Consider the following 18,445-nt stretch of genomic DNA (forward strand, 5'->3'; position numbering starts at 1 on the left):
CTTGGAGAGACGTAGGATGAGAGGAGACCTAATAGAGGTTTATAAGATGTTGAGAGGCATAGATCGGGTGGACTCTCAGAGGCTTTTTCCCAGGGTGGAAATGGCTGCTACGAGAGGACACAGGTTTAAGGTGCTGGGGGGTAGGTACAGGGGAAATGTTAGGGGGAAGTTTTTCACACAGAGGTGGGCGAGTGGAATCAGCTGCCGTCAGTGGTGGTGGAGGCAAACTCAATGGGGTCTTTTAAGAGACTCCTGGAAGAGTACATGGGACTTAATAGGATGGAGGGTTATAGGTAGGCCTGGAAGGTAGGGATATGTTCGGCACAACTTGTGGGGCCGAAGGGCCTGTTTGTGCTGTAGTTTTTCTTTCTATGCTCCTTAAAAAATAGTTTTTGACCAAGCTTTTGATCATCCTGTCTTCCTATTCCGTTAAGTGACTGGACATTAAGTTTTGCTGATAATATAATGCGTTTTGGGATATTTTACTACAATACAGGTGCGAGTTGTGTCTTATGTCAACTTGTTTTGGTCTCCCCCTCCCGCCCCCCCCCCCCCTGCCCCCCCCTCCCCCCCCCCCCCCCCCCCCCCCCGCCCACCCGTGACAGTTTGCACTTTCCCCCCATCGACCGTGTCGAATGTGAAAGACCTGGATCAGCCTTCTCTTTATTCCTGGGGAAAAGAGCCGCCCAGCCTGTTCAAAGCCAGAGATCAAATCCGCTTTCAGCCGACTTCTCTTTGTGTGAAATTGAAGCAGGCCCTGATCGGCAGGCTTGACCGGGCTTACCTGATGGGATAATGGCCTGGTGTCTTATTGATGCTCACAGCTGGCGGCCTGGGAGTGTGGGGCAGAGGGGCGCAGTCTGTTCAAAGGCACATCCCTTTTTTTTTAGCTGCCACGTTATCAGTTGCCCTGATCTGAGCACGACTGGTCTCTCTCTCTGTCTGACGATTTGATTTGATTTGATTTATTATTGTCACATGTATTAGTATACAGTGAAAAGAATTGTTTCTTGCGCGCTATACAGACAAAGCGTACCGTTCATAGAGAAGGAACTGAGAGAGTGCGGAATGTAGTGTTACAGTCATAGTTAGGGTGTAGAGAAAGATCAACTTAATGCGAGGTTGGTCCATTCAAAAAAAGGAGGAATTCTACAATGATCCCTCTCCCAGAATCCCTACAGTGCAGAAGGAGGCCATTCGGCCCATCCAGTCTGCACCGACTCTCTGACAGAGTACCTTACCCAGGCCCTCTCCCCCGCCCTATCCCTGTAATCCTACACATTTACCATGGCAATCCCTCTGACCAATCCTCCCTAAGAGCACTCTACCTAGGGTCACTCCCCACCCTATCACCATAATCCTTCATATTTAGCATGGCCAATCCACCGAACCTACACATTTTGGGACATTAAGGGGCAATTTACCCTGGCCAATCCACCTGACCTACACATCTTGGGACACTAAGGGACAATTTAGCATGGCCAATCCACCGAACCTGCACATCTTTGGACTGTGGGAGGAAACCAGAGCACTCGGAGGAAACCCACGCAGACACGGGGAGAACGTGCAAACTCCACACAGACAGTGACCCAAGGCCAGAATTGAACCTGGGTCTCTGGCGCCGTGAGAGAGCAGTGTCAACCACTGTGCCACCGTGCCGCCCTCTCTCTCCTAATGGACTGTGTTCACACATGAGAGTTGGATAGCAACATGAATGAGTTTGCTCATAATGCTGTCTTGGGCAAGTCATCTATAGCCAGTAGTTTTTGTGGCACAGTTTCTGCTAGCATTCAGCACTTGTAAGCTACAGTGACTCAGGGTAGTCAAGAACTTACAAACTATTACCTATTAGAATCCATAGAATCCCTACAGTGCATCGAATCTCGAATCTCGAAAGAGCATTTTACCCAGGCACTGCTGCCTCACAGTGCCAGGGACCTGGGTTCAATTCCCGGCGTTGGGTGACTCTCTGTGTGGAGTCTGCACATTCTCCTCATGTCTGCGTGGGTTTCCTCCGGGTGCTCCGGTTTCCTCCCACAGTCCAAAGGTGTGCACGTTAGGTAGATTGGCCATACTAAATTGCCCCTCAGTGTCCCAAATTGTGTAGGTTAGGTGGATTAGCCATGATAAATGTGAAGGATTATGGTGATATGGTGGGGAGTGGCCCTCGGTAGAGTGCTCGTTCGGAGGGTCAGTGCAGATCCGATGGGACGAATGGCCTCTTTCTGCACTGTAGGGAATCTATGGATGAAGAACATGGGACTTCTTCCTGGTGCCCTGACCTCATCCATCATCCCTCATTCAGCATCACCGAAACAGGTTAACTGGTCATTTCTGTCTGTGGGAGCATGCTGCGTGCAAATTGGCTGCCGTGTCTCCTCCGTTACTGCGGTGTCTACACTTCAGTGCCGGAATGCCCGGCTCCACACTGTCCAAACAGTCACTGTATTCAGAACCACACCAGAGCCAGCTCACAAGGGAGTCAAAAACAATGTTTCAAAGGCAGTCTCAAAACGCCAGCGAAGGTTTCCTCTGTGAACAGCAGCTGTGACAATACTGTGCCTTTAAGAAATGTATTTTAATCATGTTTCTCTGAAGGACTTTGTCAGCACTGTGTTGTCTGTAGCTGGTGTCCTTTATTGCTACTGAAGCAGTGTAATTGACATCATGTTTATTTTTAATCATAGAATCTCTACACTACAGAATGAGGCCATTGAGGCTGCACAGACAACAATCTCACCCAAACTCTATTCCCATAACCCTATGTATTCACCCTGCTATGAGCAGCACGGTGGCACAGTGGTTGGCACTGCTGCCTCACAGCGCCAGAGACCCGGGTTCGATTCCCGGCTTGGGTGACTATCTGTGTGGAGTCTGCACGTTCTCCCCGTGTCTGCGTGGGTTTCCTCCAGGTGCTCCGGTTTTCTCCCCACCCCAAAGATGTGCAGGTTAGGTGGATTGGCCAAGCTAAATTGCCTCTTAGTGTCAGGGGGGTTAGCAGAGTAAACATATGTGGATAGGGCCTGGGTGGGATTGTGGTCGGTGCAGACTCGATGGGCCAAATGGCCTCATTCCGCACTGTAGGGACTCTATGATTCTAAATCAGAAGTACTTCATTGGCTGCAAAGCACTTGGGATGCACAGAGGACATGAAAGGCGCTATATAAATGCAACGTCTTCCTTTTTTTGGGTGAATGCTGTTTAGTCAGAGCTGGGTTGTGAAGTCCTGATGTGCCCTATTGTCCCAGTGGCCACTTGGATGAGATGCCAGTGTAAGCGGTGCCTGAGGGGCTGCACTTCAACACAAGCATCGTTGGTAGGGGTGAGGGGGGAAGATGGTGGACAAAGGTGCTCATGTCAAGAGGTGCCACAGCCAAGAATGATAAATCATGATTGGGCCGTCACAGGACATCTTGGTTGTAATAAAATGGTGATAACTTACAGAAGGAAATAAGAGTTTCCAGCTTCCATTCGCACTGAGAGGTTAAAGGTCACTCCCACGGCCAACTCTGTGGGATGGTTAAGGTATGGAAGAGAAAGGGACGGAAGCATCCGGATGAGTAGAGAGAGAATAGATGGATATGGACCGAGTAAGGGTAGAAGTTTTTTTTTTAAGTTTAGTGAGGGCATCGTGATCAGCACAGGCTTGAAGGGCCGAAGGGCCTGTTCCTGTGCTGTACTGTTCTTTCTCCTTTGTTCTTGCAGTTGGGGCAATTCTGTCCCACATAAAAACAGACACTGGATTCAATTTCTAACTCTCTTAAAGTTTATTTATTATTGTCAGAGGTAGGCTTACATTAACACTGCAATGAAGTTACTGTGAAAATCCCCCAGTTGCCACACTCCGCCGTCTGTTCGGGTAACACTGAGGGAGAATTTAACACGGCCAATGCACCCTAACCAGCACGTCTTTCGGACTGTGGGAGGAAACCGGAGCACCCGGAGGAAACCCACACAGACACGGGGAGAACGTGCAAACTCCCCACAAATCTACCTCGCATTAAGTTGATCTTTCTCTGCACCCTACCTATGACTGTAGCACTACATTCTGCACTCTCTCCTTTCCTTCTCTATGAACGGTATGCTTTGTCTGTATAGCGCGCAAGAAACAATACTTTTCACTGTATGCTAATACATGTGACAATAATAAATCAAATCAAGTCAGTGATCCAAGCCGGGAATCGAACCCGGGTCGCTGGTGCTGTGAGGCAGCAGTGCTAACCACCGTGCCGCCCCCTTTCACTCACAGCTCAGCTTTCTGTTTTGGCAAACTTACTTTCCTATTTTCCTGACTCTTTTTAAAGTCAGTTTTCCGTTCCCTCTCAAAAATAATAAACCGACATGAGAGGTAATGTCACTGAGTCCAGATAGCCAGATGTCACGTCTCTGTCCGAGTATCCTGCCGTGTGTGCACTGAAAGTTCATATTCAGCGCGTTGCCACACACGCTGGAAGCTGAAATGTTTTGTTCCGAATCCACTCTTGACAATTTCCCAATATCCCTCCCACATTCCCCCGCCCCCACCACCGATCTTTAGGAGTATGTTCCCACACATCCATTGGTGATCCCAGTGCTGACCGCACGCAGGACTTGAGCAGAATATCCCAGGCTGACATTATCAATCAAGCATCAAATGGTCTCGGTTTGCTCTCTTTGGGATCTTGCTGTGTACATGAAAGCTTGTCACGTTGGTCTGCGTCACAGTGATATTCGGATTGATGCTTCATGAAGATGTATCAAAGTGGGATGTAAATATAAGTTCTTTAGTTAATGAATTGTCCCAGCTGTTGAGGTTAGAATAGAATCATAGAATAAGATCCCTACAGTGCAGAAGGAGGCCGTTTGGCCCATCGAGTCTGTACTGACCACAATCCCACCCTATTCCCATAACCCCACATATTTATCCTACTAATCCCCTTGACACTAAGGGTCAAACTATCACGGCCAATCAACTTAACCCGCACATCTTTAGACTGTGGGACGAAACCGGAGGAAACCCACGCAGACACGGGGAGAACGTGCAGATTCCGCACAGACAGTGACCCAAGACCGGAGTTGAACCCGGGTCCCTGGCGCTGTGAGGCAGCAGTGCCAACCGCTGTGCCACCATTCCACCCAGTTTCTCTGAATGTTTATTGTACTGCTGTCTCTGATCACCCCCCCTCCCCTCCCTCCCAAAGGGATTATTGTGGCCATCTTCTCACAGAAAGAAAAAAAAATGAAATTTGCATTTACATAGCACCTTTGATGACCTTGGCATATCCCAAAGCGTTTTCAGCCAATAGGTAATTTGAAGTGTTGTGGAGATTAGGGGAAATTGGGAATGCAGGCTACTTTCCCATTGCTCTCTCGCATCTTGGAATACCCAATCTGTGACCCTCCCTGGTTGGCGTGGCCTGCTACATCATGGATTGTTATTTTCAATCCATCTGCCTCTTAATTGGGTCCAACATCAATAACTACTTTCTGCAAGTGGACCTTGTCTTTGATTTGATTTATTATTGTCACATGTATTAACATACAGTGAAAAGTATTGTTTCTTGCGCACTATACAGACAAAGCATACCGTTCATAGAGAAGGAAATGAGAGAGTGCAGAATGTAGTGTTACAGTCATAGCTAGGGCGTAGAGAAAGATCAACTTAATGCGAGGTTCCAAAGTTTGAAGGCAGCAGGGAAGAAGCTGTTCTTGAGTCGGTTGGTACGTGACCTCAGACTTTTGTATCTTTTTCCCGGTGGAAGAGAGTATGTCCAGTGGGTGTGGGGTCCTTAATTATGCTGGCTGCTTTTCCAAGGCAGCGGGAAGTATAGACAGAGTCAATGGGTGTGCATTATGAACCAGAGTGTGCCATTATCTGACCAACATTTAAGTTGCTGTAGCAAAACCCAGACATTAAACAGTGGATTTTCATCATTGTTTTTAAGCCAATGTCATCAGTTGACCTTTATCTTCAGTAGATGTTATAATCTAGGTCAGAAACACCAAGGGTTTCTTAAAAGTCAGCCTAGATCATAAGTTTCGCACCTTGGCACGGACAAGCTTAAGACGTTTCACTCCAGGTTTGATTCAAATGACCCACTAGGGAGCTTTTATCAAACAAAGTTTATTTAAGAATACAGTTCACATGCAAAGAAAGAAAATTATCAATAACTTTTGCCAATTACAAACAAAAAAACAACCATGATATTGTATAAACTTTAATAGCTACAAATACTGTTCCAACACAACATTCTTACCAAAATACATCCCCGGTTTCAGTTTAATGCACAAAATACGCATGCTCATGTGATTTCCAGCTCTGCAACACCTGCTGTGAATTACTCCTTTGGATGGAGAATTGAAACTCTGACTTCTCTGTCCTGGAGCTCCCAGCACCCCTCGAGGCCAGAGTTGGAGCCTCAGCTGGCCTCCAGCTAGCAAACCATCAACAGCAACAATTTTTACTCCAGAGAGGCAAGATAAACCTTGCGGCATGGTGGCACAGTGGTTAACACTGCTGCCTCACAATTTGCCAGGGACCCGGGTTCGATTCCCGACTTAGGTCACTGTCTGTGGAGTTTGCATGTTCTCCCCCGTGTCTGCCTGGGTTTCCTCCGGGTGCTCCAGTTTCCTCCCACAGCCCACAGGGCGGCACGGTAGCACAGTGGTTAGCACTGCTGCTTCACAGCTCCAGGGTCCCAGGTTCGATTCCCGGCTCGGGTCACTGTCTGTGTGGAGTTTGCACATTCTCCTCGTGTCTGCGTGGGTTTTCTCCGGGTGCTCCGGTTTCCTCCCACAGTCCAAAGATGTGCGGGTTAGGTTGATTGGCCAGGTTAAAAATTGCCCCTTAGAGTCCTGGGATGCGTAGGTTAGAGGGATTAGCAGGTAAATATGTGGGGGTAGGGCCTGGGTGGGATTGTGGTCGGTGCAGACTCGATGGGCCGAATGGCCTCCTTCTGCACGGTCGGGTTTCTATGTTTCTATGAAAGACGTGCTGGTTAGGGTGCATTGACCCGAACAGGCGCTGGAGTGTGGCGACTAGGGAAATTTCACAGTAACTTCATTGCAGTGTTAATGTAAGCCTTACTTGTGACACTAATGAATAAACTTTACTTTAAAACTTTACTTTACAAACCTGCTTCCAACTAGCCAGCAGAATTTCTAATACCAGGGAAAGAGACAAAAACACTGCATCCAGTCTGGGAGTCCAAACACCCCCCAACTAGCCAGCAACCAAACCTGAAAGTAAAGAAGTCTTGTGAAAAAAGGACTGCCCCACCTGCCCAGTCAATCATCTCCCCACAAACAATTCAAAAGGGTCATAAAACCCCAGGACAGTGCATTAGGCCCAGATTAAAAATACACAAAATGCCGATTATATAACTCGAGCAACAATAAAAGATACCACTACAGACCTCACGGTGCCAGTGACAAAAATAAAAACAGGCTTTCTTAGAAACTGAAGAAAATATGATTAAAAATGCACCCCTTAGTGGCACATAGCATCACGTAAGTGAGTCAGAAGGTTATGGGTTGAACCCTGTCACAGGGAATGAAGCACGCGATTAAGGGTAACATTCCACTGCAGTACAGAGGGAGTTGTCAGTTTTTGGGTAAGGCATTAAATCACAGCATTGTCTGCTCTCTAAGGTGGATTTAAAAGTTCCAATGGGACTATTTTGAAAAAGGGAGGGAGAGTAATTCCTGGTACGTTGTCCAATAGTTAGACCTTAACCAATCCCTGCAACATCTGGTCACTTTTCTCTGCAGTTTGTGGAACCTTGAAGCATTTAAAAGCAGTCACAGTTGCGGCAGGGTGGTACAGTGGTTAGCACTGCTGCCTCACAGCGCCAGGGACCCCGGGTTCGGTTCCCAGCTCTGGTCACTGACTGTGCGGAGTCTGCACATTCTCCCCGTGTCTGTGTGGGTTTCCCCCGGGTGCTCTGGTTTCCTCCCACAGTCCGAAAGGCCGTGATGGTTAGGTGCGTTGGCCATGCTAAATTATGGGCGGCGCAGTGGTTAGCACTGCTACCTCACAGTGCCAGGGACCCGGGTTCAACTCCGACCTTGGGTGGCTGTCTGTGTGCAGTTTGCACCTTCTCCCCGTGTCTGCGTGGGTTTTCTCCGGGTGCTCCAGTTTCCTCCCACAGTCCGAAAGACGTCCTGGTTAGGTGCATTGACCATGCTAAATTATTGGTGGCGCAGTGGTTAGCACTGCTACCTCACGGCGCCTGGAACCCGAGTTCAATTCCAACCTCCGGTGACTACGTGGAGTTTGCACATTCTCCCTGTGTCTGTGTGGGTTTCCTCCGGGTGCTGCGGGTTAGGTTGATTGGCCGTGCTAAATTGCCCCTTAGTGTCAGGGGGATTAGCAGGGTAAATACGTGGGATTACGGGGATAGGGCCTGGGTAGGATTGTGGTCGGTGCAGGCTCGATGGGCCGAACGGCCTCTTTCTGCACTGTTGGAATTCTATGGGTAGAATGTTACCGGCACATCCGCCCAAGTTTCGTACAATCTCGCCCCCGGGACCAATGGAGAATGCCATCTCCAAGCCTCGGGGGCGGGCATGCTGGTAAAATTCCGGCCTATGATCCTATACCCAGTGAGCTATAGGCTGATAGGTTTCGGTCTTCACTCTTCATTTCTCTTCCATTGAAACAACTGAAACCTCAGCCCCTTGCATCCACTCTGCACTCCCACAGGAAACGCTGACAGTTTTGGCAAAGCTGTGTTGGAATAATGCTCAGTATCTCCAGACTATGTTGCAATGCGGTTTTGCAATGCAGTGTGCTCACTTGGTTTGGAAGCTCAGAGGTTTTTGGGGGGGAAGGGGGGGTTGCTGACTGAAGATGACACTCGTCAGAAGGATTTGACCCTCCCTCTCTCAGTACCGTGTGTACTGACCAATAAAGGACTGATTTCTCTTTGTATTTACGATCTGCTTTGTATTCAAAGGCGTTTGTAGCAGGGACCAGGCTTCAAGAGTTCATCATTGGCTGCATCCTCCTTACTGACGCAGCCCCTTTATCTGAGTGAAATTTTTAATTTCAGAAGCTTTCATTTAATATCCGAGTGTAGATCATTAAATGGCATCTCCTCAGTGCCCCCCCCCCCCTCCCCCCTCCCCCACCCACCGCCCCATAGGGTTCAGCTCCTGCTGGGAAGAAGCAGAGATGTCTTTTGTTTATTCATTCACTATATGAGCATCTCTGGCGAGACTGGCATTTATTATCTATCCGCACTCTCCCGTTAGACAGCAGTCTCCGTGTACACAGTCGAATGGTCAGTGTTGTAATGTCGGAAACACGGCCACCAATTTTCACACAGCCAGCTGCCAGAGACACCAGTGTGGTAATAGTGGGATGATCTGTTTGTGTGAGGTTTAGTGAGGGATAAATATTGGGCAGGACACTGGGAATAACACCATCTGTGTTCCATCAGAATTGTGTCAAGGGCCTTGTTTTAATATCTCATCTGAAAGACAGCACTTCCAACAGCGCGGCACTCCCTCAGCGCGGCGTTCCCTCAGCGCGGCGCTCCCTCAGCGCGGCGTTCCCTCAGCGCGGCGCTCCCTCAGCGCGGCGCTCCCTCAGCGCGGCGCTCCCTCAGCGCGGCGCTCTCTCAGCGCGGCGCTCCCTCAGCGCGGCGCTCCTTCAGCGCGGCGCTCCCTCAGCGCGGCGCTCCCTCAGCGCGGCGCTCCCTCAGCGCGGCGCTCCCTCAGCGCGGCGCTCCCTCAGCGCGGCGCTCCCTCAGCGCGGCGCTCTCTCAGCGCGGCGCTCCCTCTCTCTCAACACACAAGCTTCATGACTTAGAGGCAAGAATGATACCCACAGAGCCAAGGGGTGGCACCTGGCAGTTCTCAGGACATCTCTTTTTATTCTTTCACTGGGATGTGGGCGTCGCTGGCAAGGCCAGCATTTATTGCCCATCCCTAGTTGCCCTTGGAGTGAGTGGCTTGCTAGGCCATTTCAGAGGGCAATTAAGAGTCAACCACATTGCTGTGACTCTGGAGTCACATTTGGGCCAGACCAGGTAAGGACGGCAGATTTCCTTCCCTAAAGGACATTGGTGTACCAGATAGGTTTTTCCTACAATCAACAACGGTTTCATGGTCATCATTACTGAAGATTTTAATTCCACATTTAATGGTTGAATTTAAGTTTCACCAGCTGCCTTAGTGGGGTTTTGAATCCGTGTCTCCAGGACGTTAGCCTGAGCCTCTGGATTGCTCATTTAGTAATGTTAGCACTCCACCGTCCACCTACCTCCTTGACATGTGACTCTTTTCCCCAACAACGACACGGTGGCACAGTGGTTAGCACTGCTGCCTCACAACACCAGGGACCTGGGTTCGATTCCCGGCTTGGGTCACTGTCTCTGTGGAGTCTGCACGTTCTCATAGTGTCTGCGTAAGTTTCCTCCGGGTGCTCTGATTTCCTCCCACAGTCCAAGAGAAATGCTGGTTAGGTGCATTGGCCGTGCTAAATTCTCCCTCAGATTTGATTTGATTTATTCTTGTCACATGCATGCAGTGAAAAGTATTGTTTCTTGCGCGCAATACATACAAAGCATACCGTTCATAGAGAAGGAAAGGAGAGAATGCAGTGTTACAGTCATAGCTAGAGTGCAGAGAAAGATCAACTTAATGCGAGGGAGGTCCATTCAAACGTCTGACAGCAGCAGGGAAGAAGCTGTTCTTGAGTCGGTTGGTAGGTGACCTCAGACTTTTGTATCTTTTTCCCGACGGAAGAAGGTGGAAGAGAGAATGTCCAGAGTGCGTGGGGTCCTTAATTATGCTGCTGCTTTGCCGAGGCAGCGGGAAGTGTAGACAGAGTCAATGGATGGGAGGCTGGTTTGAGTGATGGACTGGGCTTTGTTCACGACCCTTTGTAGTTCCTTGCGGTCTTGGGCAGAGCAGGAGCCAGACCAAGCTGTGATACAACCAGAAAGAATGCAGTGTACCCGAACAGGCGCCAGAGTGTGGCAACTAGGGGATAACTTCATTGCAGTGTTGCTGGCCTACTTGCGACACTCATAAATAAAACTTTAACCTCACTCATTGCTCTCTGTTTGCGATTGGTTCTCTCACCAACTGGTATGAACACAAAGTGATTTGGATGGCATGAATCGTTCTAAAACTCTTGAGTCAGCAATGCGCATATTACAATCTAGTTCAAATCATTGGACCTTTCAGAGGGAGAGGAGAAAGTTAGAAAACCTCAAATAGTTGTTTAAGGTTGATTTGTAATGCTCTCGGTGGCAGTTTGATCTACAGAAGCTGTAGTCATGGTGAGACGCTTTAAACAGAGTTCTCTAATCATTGTGATGTTAAATTATTTCAGCTGTGAGACAGAGCGAGTCGAGGATTGAAATTCTTTCTCAGTAACTGTCACGTGGTCGATGTTCTAATGAGCTCTCGGTGGGATTGACTCCGAGTCTCCTTCGCCTGCTCTGCATATTTACTCAACCAATGTTTTGGCCCTTTCTCACTATCTTTTACACATGTCTGTAACACAAACAACAGCCCCAGATTGAATTACGAGGACCACCACCCCCCCCCCCCAACCCCCACCGCTTTCCCTCTGTCATCCCCATTCCCTCACTCCGTGGCCTGGGCCTCGGCTCCTCCCTCTGCGACTGGATCCTAGACTTCCTAACCCATAGACCGTAATCAGTAAGGATAGGCAACAACACCTCCTCCACGATCATCCTCAACACCGGTGCCCCACAAGGCTGGGCTGTGACCTGAAAAGAGTATGTCCAGGGTGCGTGGGTGTGGTGAACCATCGTTGGTTCCCACTGGATAGTGCTGAGCCAGGGGCTGGCCAGTACTACAAGGATGTACATATGTTACTGTTGGATTGTGCTATTGTTGCTGTTGGGGTTAGGGTGGGGTCGTTACTCCTTTGTACTGTAGTGTTGTGGCACATCCCAGTCGGGCTCCGCCTCCTGGGAGAGGTATAAGAGTCCCTGCTCTGGCCGGGACCCCTTCGGTCTGGGATAGTGTATATAAGTTCTGGTAGCTTCGTTAACAGTAAATAAAAGCCTTTCATTTACTGAGCTTCAAGCCTCGTGTCTGAATAGCGCATCAGTGGGGTCCTTAATTTTGCTGGCTGCTTTTCCGAAGCAGCAGGAAGAGTCAATGGATGGGAGGCTGGTTTGAAAGCTGGACTGGGCTTCATTCACAAACCTTTGTAGTTTCAGGCGGTCTTGGGCAGAGCAGGAGCCCATACCAAGCTGTGATACATCTAGAAAGAATGCTTCCTGTGGTGCATCTGTATAAGCTGGTGAGATGTAGTGGACATGCCAAATTTCCTTAGTCTTCTGAGAAAGTAGAGGCGTTGGTGGGCTTTCTTAACTATAGTGTCGGCATGGGGGGACCAGGACAGGTTGTTGGTGATCTGGACGCCTAAAAACTTGAAGCTCTCGACCCTTTCTACTTTGTCCCCATTGATGTAGACAGGGGCATGTTCTCCTTTACGCTTCCTGAAGTCGAAGTGCCTCTGTCCCTGTAAGAAGATTAATGACTCTACTTTTAAGATCATGAAGCCAATCCACTGAGAAATTCTTGTATGTAGAGTTTACGTTTGTCTAATGTGCACTCCTTCCCCACAGGTTCATTTTCCAACTATCTGATCCCTATAAGCTTATACACAGGATGATGAAAGCTGGGGCTTGTATGCTCTCTGGGTATGTGTGGAGATAGTGCTGTGATTTAATGGCCAGAATGTAGTGTTACAGTCATAGCTAGGGTGTAAAGAAAGATCAACTTAGTGCAAGGTAGATCCATTCAAAGGTCTGACAGCGGCAGGGAAGAAGCTGTTCTTGAGTCCAATGGTATGTGTCCTCAGACTTTTGTATCTTTTTCCCAACGGAAGAAGGTGGAAGAGAGAATGTCCGGGCTGCCTGGGGTCCTTAATTATGCTGGCTGCTTTCCCGAGGCAGCGGGAGGTGTAGACAGAGTCAATGGATGGGAGGCTGGTTTGCGTGATGGATTGGGCTACATTCACCACCTTTTGTGGTTCCTTGCGGTCTTGGGCAGAGCAGGAGCTATACCAAGCTGTGATCCAACCAGAAAGAATGTTTTCTAATGCTTTCAGGTACACAGGTCAATGAAAGTGGCAATGCAGGTGGAGAAGGTAGTCAAGAAGGCATACGGCATGCTTGCCTTTATCGGCCGGGGTATTGAGTTTAAAAATTGGCAAGTCATGTTGACGCTTTATAGAACCTTAATTTGGAACTTGGAATATAGTGTTCAATTCTGATCACCACACTACCAGAAGGATGTGGAGGCTTTGGAGAGGGTACAGAAAAGATTTACCAGGATGTTGCCTGGTATGGAGGGCATTAGCTATGAGGAGAGTTTGGAGAAACTTGGTTTGTTCTCACTGGAGGGACGGAGGTTGAAGACCTGATAGAAGTCTACAAGATTATGAGAGGCATGGACAGAGTGGATAGTCAGAAGTCTTTTCCCAGGGTGGAAGAGTCAATTACTAGGGGGCACAGGTTTAAGGTGCGAGGGGCAAGTTTTAAAAGAGATGTACGAGGCAGATTTTTTACACAGGAAGTGGCGGGTGCCTGGAACTCGCTGCCGGGGGAGGTAGTGGAAGCGGATACGGTAGTGACTTGTAAGGGGCATCTTGACAAGTACATGAATGAGATGGGAATAGAGGGATATGGTCCCCGGAAGGGTAGGGGGTTTTAGTTCAGTCGGGCAGCATGGTCAGTGCAGGCTTGGAGGGCCGAAGGGCCTGTTCCTGTGCTGTAATTTTCTTTGTTCTTTTCTTTGTTCTTTGTTTATGGTGCATCTGTAAAAGTTAAAATCTGGAAAATCTTTGGAAAATGCATAGAGCCAAACAAATTCCTTGAGCTTCTACTGTTGTTGAGTTTAGGTAGAAACGTCAAATAATCACCAATGTTTTGTTTTGAATCCAGGTATTCCGACCCTTATCATCCTAGACCAGGAGGGGAAGATAATTACACGCCAGGGGAGGCCGGCAGTGCTCAATGACATGGATTGCAAAGACTTCCCGTGGCATCCTAAACCAGTATTGGAACTTACAGAATCCAACGCCATGCAACTGAACGAGGGACCCAGCCTCGTTCTCTTTGTGGGTATGAAGTCTTAGTCACGTATCCCTATCTGTATTTGTGTGGCTGCAGATGTCTGGCCGGGATTCTCCAATCCCGCTTGCCCAGCAAGAATGGAGAATGTGGCGTTCAGCCAAACCTCCCTTCCCTGCAGCGGGACTGGAGAACCCCAGCCGTGGGGGCGAGATCTGAGAATCACGGCCATCTCTCTCTCTCTCTCTCTTTCTGTCTCTCTCTCTCTCTCTTTCTCTCTCTCTCTTTCTGTTTCTCTCTTTCTGTTTCTCTCTCTCTCTCTCTGTTTCTGTCTCTCTCTTTCTCTCCCTCTCTTTCTCTTCCTCTCTTTCTCTCTCTCTGTTTCTCTCTCTCTTTTTCTCTCTCTCTGTCTCTGTTTCTCTCTCTTTCTCTCTCTCTCTCTCTCTCACTGTTTCTCTCTCTCTCTCTCTCTTTCTCTCTCTCTCTTTTTCTTTCTCTCGCTCTCTCTTTTTCTCTCTCTCTCCCTTTCTCTCTCTCTTTCTCTCTTTCTTTCTCTTTCTCTCTCCCTCTCTTCCTTTCTCTCTCTCGCTCTCTCTCTTACATATACTCACGTGACTATCCTGCCATAGTTTTACCTTTGAGTAGCTGTTTCCAGTCCACTTTTGCCAAATCACATCTCAGCGTAGCAAAACTGGCCTTTCACGAATTACAGCTTTTATTCTTGGCCTATCTTTATCCTTTTTTTATTTGTGGGACATGGATATCGTTGGCTGGCCAGCATTTATTGTCCATCCACAGTTTCCCTTGGAGGGCAGTTGAGAGTCAACCCCATTGCTGTGGCTCTGGAGTCACATGTAGGCCAGACCAGGTAAGGACGGCAGATTTCCTTCCCTAAAGGATATGATCCCTTTACATAACTACCCCAAATCGAACTGAATCATGATCACCAGCCCACAAATGTTCTCCCACTGATAGCCTCTTCCACCTGCCCAGATTCATTCCCCAAAACTAAGGCCAAGGCAGCAGCTTATTGCCACTTAAGTGCATATCTGGCCCTCAGGGCTGGATTCAGGTCATCTTTTGGGTTGACTCTCTGAGGAACAAAAATTGGATACCCACCACTCAGTTTTATATTTTATTAAAGAGGTATGGGGGGTTAAAAGTAAATGGGTTGCTGTTCACAGATGAGAAGGATCAGCGTGTACAGCACCAAGGCGGGTCTGCGCATCACCACATTGTATGTCTGACCAGACCACATTTTCTTATTTATATTTTTATTTATTTTTAATTTTATTTATTAGTGTCACAAGTAGGCTTACGTTAACATTGCAATGAAGTTACTATGAAATTCCCCTAGTCTCCACACTCTGGTGCCTGTTCGGGTACACTGAGGGAGAATTTAGCACGGCCAATGCACCCTAACCAGCACATCTTTCGGAGGAAACCGGAGCACCCGGATGAAACCCACGCAGACACGGGGAGAACGTGCAAACTCCGCACAGACAGTGACCCGAGGCTAGAATTGAACCCGGGTCCTTGGCGCTGTGAGGCAGCAGTGCTAACCACTGTACCACCGTGCCTCCCGATCATTGAGAATATTGTGAGCAATTTTGCACCCCATATTTAAGGAAAGATGTGCTAGCCTTGGAGAGAGTCCAGAGGAGGTTCACAAGAATGATCCCGGGAATGAAAGGCTTGACATATGAGGAACGGTTGAGGACTCTGGGTCTGTACTTGATGGAGTTTAGAAGGATGAGGGGGGGATCTCATTGAAACTTACAGGATACTGCGAGGCCTGGATGGGGTGGACATGGGGAAGGTGTTTCCATTAGTAGGCGAGACACGGGCCCGAGAGCACAGTCTTAAAGGACGACACTTTAGAACCGAGATGAGGAAGGATTTCTTCAGAAAGCAGGTGGTGAATCTGTGGAATTCATTGCCACAGAAGGCTGTGGAAGCCAGGTCATTGAGTGTACATTAGACAGAGTTCCTGATTGGTGAGGGAATCAAAGGTCATGGGGAAAAGGTGGGAAAATAGGGATGAGAAACATATCAGCCATGATCGAATAGCAGAATGGGCCGAATGGCCTGATTCTGCACCTATATCTTATGGCTTTAGGCAGGCCACACACGCCATGAGATTAAAAAAAGGGCCATTTTGTCAGCGTTTCAGGAGCTATGGGTTGTGGACCACTCAACCTCTAATCTGTCCTCTGCCTCCGCATTCTCCCTCCTGGTGACTTAACGGTCGCAACCGTGTCCTTGACCCTTTTACCGGAACGCTTCCTGCCTTTTTCCCTGGAGTCTCATTCCTGTGCCTCCCTGGATTCCAGGCTAGCCGCCCACTGATCACGACCTTGACCTGCTCTCACTTGTTCCCTTTGATCCTTGCTCGATGCGAACTCTATTTTTGCTGGCTGCCTTCCTGTCCTTTCCACAGTCCCCCCCTTGTCGAAGATCCAGTTTCACTCACACACTGCTCTTTAGCTAAATTTAACTCTCTGTCGTCTGAAAATAGTGGCTGCGACAGCTTTCTACAGGAATGACTGACAAAGGAGGGGGTTAATCTGATGTGTGTGTAAATGTTTCCCAAAAGCCTGACAATATGAAGCTAAAACATCGTGCCTGGAGCTGGAATTGGGAAATATAGAGCTGTAGTTACCTCATGGGCAGCACGGTGGCACAGTGGTTAGCACCGCTGACTTACAGCGCCAGGGACCCGGGTTCAATTCTGGCTTTGGGTAAAATAAAAGTGAAATTTATTTATTAGTCACCAGTAGGCTTACATTAACACCGCAATGAAATTACTGTGAAAATCCCCTTGTCACCACACTCCGACGCCTGTTTGGGTAGAATCATAGAATTCTACAGTGCAGATGGAGGCCATTTGGCCCATCGAGTCTGCACCGACCACAATCTCACCCAGGCCCTACCCCCATAACCCCATGCATTTACCTTAGCTAGTCCCCCTGACACTAAGGGGCAATTTAGCGTGGCCAACCCACCGAACCCGCACGTCTTTTGGATTGTGGGAGGAAACTGGAGCACCCGGAGGAAACCCACGCAGACACGGGGAGAACGTGCAGGCTCCACACACACACAGGGGATCAAACCGGGTCCCTGGCGCTGTGAGGCAGTGGTGCTAACCACTGTGCCACCATGCTACCCATGTGTCTGTCTGTGTGGAGTCTGCACATTCTCCCCGTGTCTGCGTGGGTTTCCTCCAGGAGCTCCGGTTTCCTCCCACACTCCAAAGATGTGCGGGTTAAGTGGATTGGCCATGCTAAATTGCAATTTAGTGTCAAGGGGATTAGCAGGGTAAATATATGGGGTTACAGGGACAGGGCCTGGGTGGGACTGTTGTCAGTGCGGGCTCGATGGGCTGAATGGCCTCCTTCTATGATTCTGTGCCTACAGTGCAGAAAGTGGCCATTCAGCTCCCAGTGTTTATACTGCCCCCAGGCCACACCAACCACCTCCCCAGAGAGACAGGGAAATACTAGAAACTAATTCACAGCAGAAATATTCACTTTGAATTAAATTCACCAGCGGGGGTGAGCTGCCCACTCAGTTTTCTATATAGAATGGGAATCCTATCCAATTAACCTGTCACATTGACTGTGGAACTTGAGTTAATGGACATTAATGGATTGGCTCCTATTGAATGGAATCAGTCTCACAATGGGTTAATGTTTTAATTATCTGGCTGATAACCAGCATCTCTTGGAGGCTGTTCTATTTTTACAAAGAAGCTTTATTAGCCACCTAGTGCGATGATTAAACAATAGCTCATGTCATGCCAGTTACCTACTGGTACATGACTCATGCTAACCTGGACAGTAGCTGAGCCACAGCGGGTTGGGAAGGTTCGAGGTTTAGTCGGCGATGTGTGCTGACTGGCCTCTCTATGACAGTCATAGAGGTTTACAGCATGGAAACAGGCCCTTCGGCCCAACTTGCCCATGCCACCCAGTTTTTACCACTAAGCTAGTCCCAATTGCCCGCATTTGGCCCATATCCCTCTGTATCCATCTTGCCCATGTAACTGTCTAAATGCTTTTTAAAGGACAAAATTGTGACCCGCCTCTACTACTACCTCTGGCAGCTTGTTCCAGACACTCTCCACCCTCTGTGTGAATAAATTGCCCCTCTGGACCCTTTTGCATCTCTCCCTCTCTCCTTAAACCTATGCCCTCTAGTTTTAGACTCCCCTACCTATGGGAAAAGATGTTGACTATCTATCTCATCTGTGCCCCTCATTATTCTATCAACCTCTATAAGATCACCCCGAAGAGAGGGTAGAAATTTAACCAGGCAAATGCAAAGACAGAATCTGCATGTCTCGTGATGCCACCTGCAGCGGGTAAGCTGCTTCACACATGAGGAGTCTGAGGCCATCT

General features: G+C 48.6%; 1 protein-coding gene across 1 annotated transcript in view; it reads left to right on the forward strand.

Annotated features, from left to right (window-relative positions):
* Positions 1–18,445, forward strand: part of nxn (nucleoredoxin) — a 229,972-nt gene that overhangs the window by 179,247 nt on the left and 32,280 nt on the right. The window contains exon 6 of the mRNA XM_078224701.1: positions 13,917–14,096. Coding sequence (XP_078080827.1) covers positions 13,917–14,096 — 180 coding nt within the window. The remainder of the gene's footprint in view (positions 1–13,916; positions 14,097–18,445) is intronic.

Source organism: Mustelus asterias, chromosome 12 (genome assembly GCF_964213995.1).
Source record: "Mustelus asterias chromosome 12, sMusAst1.hap1.1, whole genome shotgun sequence".
In the NCBI taxonomy this organism is placed as follows: domain Eukaryota; kingdom Metazoa; phylum Chordata; class Chondrichthyes; order Carcharhiniformes; family Triakidae; genus Mustelus; species Mustelus asterias.